Raw genomic sequence first — 4,885 nt, forward strand, 5'->3', positions numbered from 1 at the left:
CCTATTTTTGCCTAAGAGTTAAGTATTTTTTTAAGGAATGTGTAAATGACTAGGTGAACACTTTTTTTTATGGGATAATTTCAATAATATATAATTCAGCATAAAATATTACATACACATAGTCATATTTTTAATTTACATCTGCATAACCAATTTTTTTTTGTAACAATGTTTATACACACGATATATAATGATATACTTACTGTAGATATATATAAACCTTATATAAAAGTGTATAATAACATATAAAGGGTAATTTCAGATAACATTAGAAATATGATCCCCTCCTTTTATCTGAAGAGACTAACTGTTTTTAATAACCACGAGCATAGTTTGAGACGTAAAGTGGTCGTTTGGTTTAAGGTATAACATGGGTTATGCCGGTATTAATTTTTATACCACGTTTGGTATAAGGTATAGATTTATCCCGGGATTATTTTATACCTTGTACCAAACGTGGTATAAAAATTAGTGCTGGAATAACTCAACTTATACCTTCTTAACCCACTTATACTGGTATTATTTTATACCATCTTTCAGATGGTATAAAATAATACCAACAGATGGTATAAATTAGTCCCGGGATTGTAATCCCGGGACTATTTTGACCTCAAACCAAACGACCACAAAGAGTATTAAGAAGGATAAACCAGTTACTACATATAATTGACTTGTCTCTCTTTCCACATCTTCTACCAAACAAAAGAAATTCCCCTGTTTCCCGATGGCTCGAGTTCTCTCGAATAATTCCCAAATCAATACCCTAACCCGAACCTTGACCCGACCCACATTCTCGCTACTTCGACACCGTTCCAATAGCTCCGGTGATGATGATTCACCACCTCACCCACAGCTAATCGAGATCGATCTTGATAACGGATCGGACGGTGGTGGTGGTGGTGGGATGAGGAAATTAGAGGAAGTGATCCATTCTGTTATCGTGAGACGTTCCGCACCTGATTGGTTACCTTTTATGCCTGGTTACTCTTACTGGGTCCCACCGTATGTGAAAGTAGGTGGTGGGGCCGGGGGTAGTATACATAGTCATAGTCATGGTCAACGTGGTGTTGGTGGTGATTTTGATCCACATAGGATTGTTGAGGTTGTTGGAAAAATGGCATCTGTGAGGAATCAGTTTGGTTCTTCGGTTTCGTCGTCTTCGTTGATGTTGTCGGAGGATGAAACGACGTCGGTTGCTCGTGTTCGTGGCTGGCCTTCGTCCTCATTTTTTACTGGAGGTATACAAAACTCGCTCTGTTTCAATTTGTTTGTTTTAGTTTGACTCGACACAAAGTTTAGCGAAATAAAAGACTTTTGAATCACGTGGTCTTAAATTAAAGATGTGCATAGTGTAACAAAATGATCTTTTATGTTGGATGCTAGGACTAAAATAGAAAGTGACGTTCTTTTTTAAACAAGCTAGAAAGGAAAGTAAGACAAACAACATTGAAATGGAGGAAGTATTAAAAAAAGCAGGAAACTTTATGGGTTTAAATGTTTTACTTTTTAATTGTTTTTTTTTAAAGAGGAGGGGGAGGGGGGTGGGGGTGGGGGCAATTGAGAACCAAAAACTGTTATGTAGTTATTTTTAGCTTGCAAAGATAGGATTTTGAGGTAATACATACACTATAAATTATTTCTGACTTGATGCTTCATATCCTTCGACTATAGTATCACCAAGACCCTTTGCGGCAAGGTGTATTTCAGCATCAAGTACCCATGACAAATAGTTCTTTCCAGAAATGTCAAGTGCCACAAATTCAAGTTTTGATAAATTTGACATGTTGAGAATTATCATAAAAATATTGAGTTAGAAATAATATAATCACATAATCTCAAAACAATAGCTTCATTTCCACAAAACAATACCTCCCCTCCCCCCCCCCCCCCCCCCTCTCCCAACACACACACACAATAGTACCTTTTTTTTCTTTCACACGACAGTACCCTTTTTATTTTCGTTCACAAAATAGGCTGTTATCTCAAAGTATTAATGCAGTTAAGTATTCATAACAATTTTTTTTTCAGATTTGCCCTTATTAAGTGTTAAGTGACCAAATCTCAATATCTATTTAATCAGAATACGTTAGTCAAATTAATTTTTTCTTTCTAGGAGTTAGTATTTTCTTAAGGGACGTTTAGATGATTAAGTGGACACTCTTTTTGAACCGGAGAGAGTATTAATTAGGAGAGATATTTGACTGCTTTACCTTTATTTATATTCACCTTATAATCCCTCTCCATTAAATGTTCACTCTATTTATGTGTCATCTCATTAATGACAAAACTATACAACAATAATTAATTATGTCTTGAACTTTTAAAAATATACTCCCTCTGTCCTAATTTATGTGATACACTTTTCTTTTTATTCTGTCCAAAAAGGAACGATACATTTCTATATTTAGAAATAATTTAACTTAAAACTTCTCCTTTTACCCTTATTTTAGACCACAAGTTACAAGTTTAAAAAGTCTTACTTTCTTTCTTAAACTTCGTGCATAATCAAACTATATCACATATATTGGAACGATACATTTCTATATTTAGAAATAATTTAACTTAAAACTTCTCTTTTTACCCTTATTTTAGACCACAAGTTACAAGTTTAAAAAGTCTTACTTTCTTTCTTAAACTTCGTGCATAATCAAACTATATCACATATATTGGAACGGATGAAATAAATAATTTGAGATACTCCCTCCGGATCAAAAAGAGTGTCCACTTATCCTTTTTTTTTTGGGTTAAAAAAGAGTGTCCACTTACCAAATCAAGAAACAATAACCTTATTCTTGCAAAATTGCGCTTATTAGTGTTAAGTGACCAAATTTCAATACATATTTAATTAGCGGTAATTTAGTCAAATTACCTATTTTTGCCTAAGAGTTAAGTATTTTTTTCTTATTAGAAATGGACAGACCAGTTACTACATATAGAGCCCGTTTGGATTGACTTATAAGTTGCTTATAAGCTGTTTTCAGCTTTTTTTGAGTGTTTGGCTGGGCAGCTTAAAGTCATTTTGTGCTTAAAATAAGTTCAAAAAAATAATTGGGCCCATTTGACTTAGCTTATCTAAAGCAGCTTATACAGCTTATAAGCCAAAAAAAAAAAGTTAGACTACCCCAACTTATTTTTTTTAGCTTATAAGCTGTTTGCAGCTTATAGGCATAAGCCCATCCAAACAGGCTAATAATTGACTTGTCTCTCTTTCCACATCTTCTACCAAACAAAAGAAATTCCCCTGCTTCCCGATGGCTCAAGTTCTCTCGAATAATTCCCAAATCAATACCCTAACCCGAACCTTGACCCGACCCACATTCTCCCTACTACGACACCGTTCCAATAGCTCCGGTGATGATGATTCACCACCTCACCCACGGCTATCGAGATCGATCTTGATAACGGATCGGACGGTGGTGGTGGTGGGATGAGGAAATTAGAGAAAGTGATCCATTCTGTTATTGTGAGACGTTCCGCACCAGATTGGTTACCTTTTATGCCTGGTTACTCTTACTGGGTCCCACCGTATATGAAAGTAGGTGGTGGGGCCGGGGGTAGTATACATAGTCATACTCATGGTCAACGTGGTGTTGGTGGTGATTTTGATCCACATAGGATTGTTGAGGTTGTTGGAAAAATGGCATCTGTGAGGAATCAGTTTGGTTCTTCAGTTTCGTCGTCTTCGTTGATGTTGTCGGAGGATGAAACGACGTCGGTTGCTCGTGTTCGTGGCTGGCCTTCATCCTCATTTTTTACTGGAGGTATACAATACTCCCTCCGTTTCAATTTAAGGGCTTGTTTGGTTGGGAAACAAGTTATCCCGGGATTGTTATTTCACCCTCTATGTGGGATAAAATAACATTCTAATACCGGGATAACTAATCCCGCGTGGTTTTATCCCAACCAAACATGGGATAAGATGGTACTAAATTTTTATCCCAGAACTATTTTTGCTTATCCATCATACCAAACGACGTGTTTTAGCTTGACCTGACACGGAGTTTAATAAAGTAAAGAAAGACTTTTGAATCTTGTGTTAGTATCTCGAAATGACACATTAATCTTGTGGTCTTAAACATGTCCTGCGAAAAGTTGAAATTGAAGAGTTGCCAAAAAAGGAAATATATGCATTCTTTTTTAAAAGGAATAAAAAAGGAAAGTAAGACAAAGAAATTGAAACAGAGGGAGAATTTAAAAAAGGAGGAAACATCGTGGGTTTATTTTTTTTAGCTTTTAATTGTTTTGTATTGTTTTTTGTTCCTTTTTGGGGGATAATTGACAAGTAAAAACAGTTGTCTACTTGTTTTAAGCTCGCAAAGATAGGATTTTGAGGTAATATATAGGCTATAGATGCTATTAAGAGCTATTTTGGTGAATTGGTTGGTTAAAACTGATATCTTTGAGCATGTAAGTAGTATAGATGGTCCCTGGGTTTAAATATTTGCATGTTTGTGTTTGATTGTTTTGTATTGTTTTTCTTTTTTTTGCGGCACAATTGAGAGGTAAGAACATTTATATACTCCCTCTGTCTGTCTTAGTTTGCTTGGGCGCCGAGTTTAAGAAACAGAAGGAGACTTTTGAATCTTATGGTGTTAGATTAATGATGGGTAGCCCTTTAAATCTCGTGGTCTTAAACTTGCCATGTAGAATTTTGGAATTGGAAAACTTGCTAAATGGAAAGAGACTCTTTTTGGGGACAGATCAAAAGGGAAAGCAAAGTAACACACTTAAATTGGGACGGATGGAGGTTTTTTTTTTTTTTTTTGTGGGGGGGGGGGGGGGGGGGGGGGGGGGGGGGGGGGGGGGGGGGGGGGGGGGGGGGGGGGGGGGGGGGGGGGGGGGGGGGGGTAGGGGGGGTGGGGGGGGGGGGGGGGGGGGGGGGGGG

General features: G+C 37.0%; 1 protein-coding gene across 1 annotated transcript in view; it reads left to right on the forward strand.

Annotated features, from left to right (window-relative positions):
* Window positions 1–241: 241 nt before the first annotated feature.
* The window catches only part of LOC132603233 (uncharacterized), a 12,863-nt gene continuing 8,219 nt past the window's right edge, over window positions 242–4,885 (forward strand). Inside the window, exons 1-2 of the mRNA XM_060316193.1 lie at window positions 242–348; window positions 634–1,238. Of these exons, the coding sequence (XP_060172176.1) occupies window positions 725–1,238 (514 nt within the window). The 5' untranslated portion in view covers window positions 242–348; window positions 634–724. The remainder of the gene's footprint in view (window positions 349–633; window positions 1,239–4,885) is intronic.

This window comes from Lycium barbarum, chromosome 7 (assembly GCF_019175385.1).
Source record: "Lycium barbarum isolate Lr01 chromosome 7, ASM1917538v2, whole genome shotgun sequence".
Lineage (NCBI taxonomy): Eukaryota > Viridiplantae > Streptophyta > Magnoliopsida > Solanales > Solanaceae > Lycium > Lycium barbarum.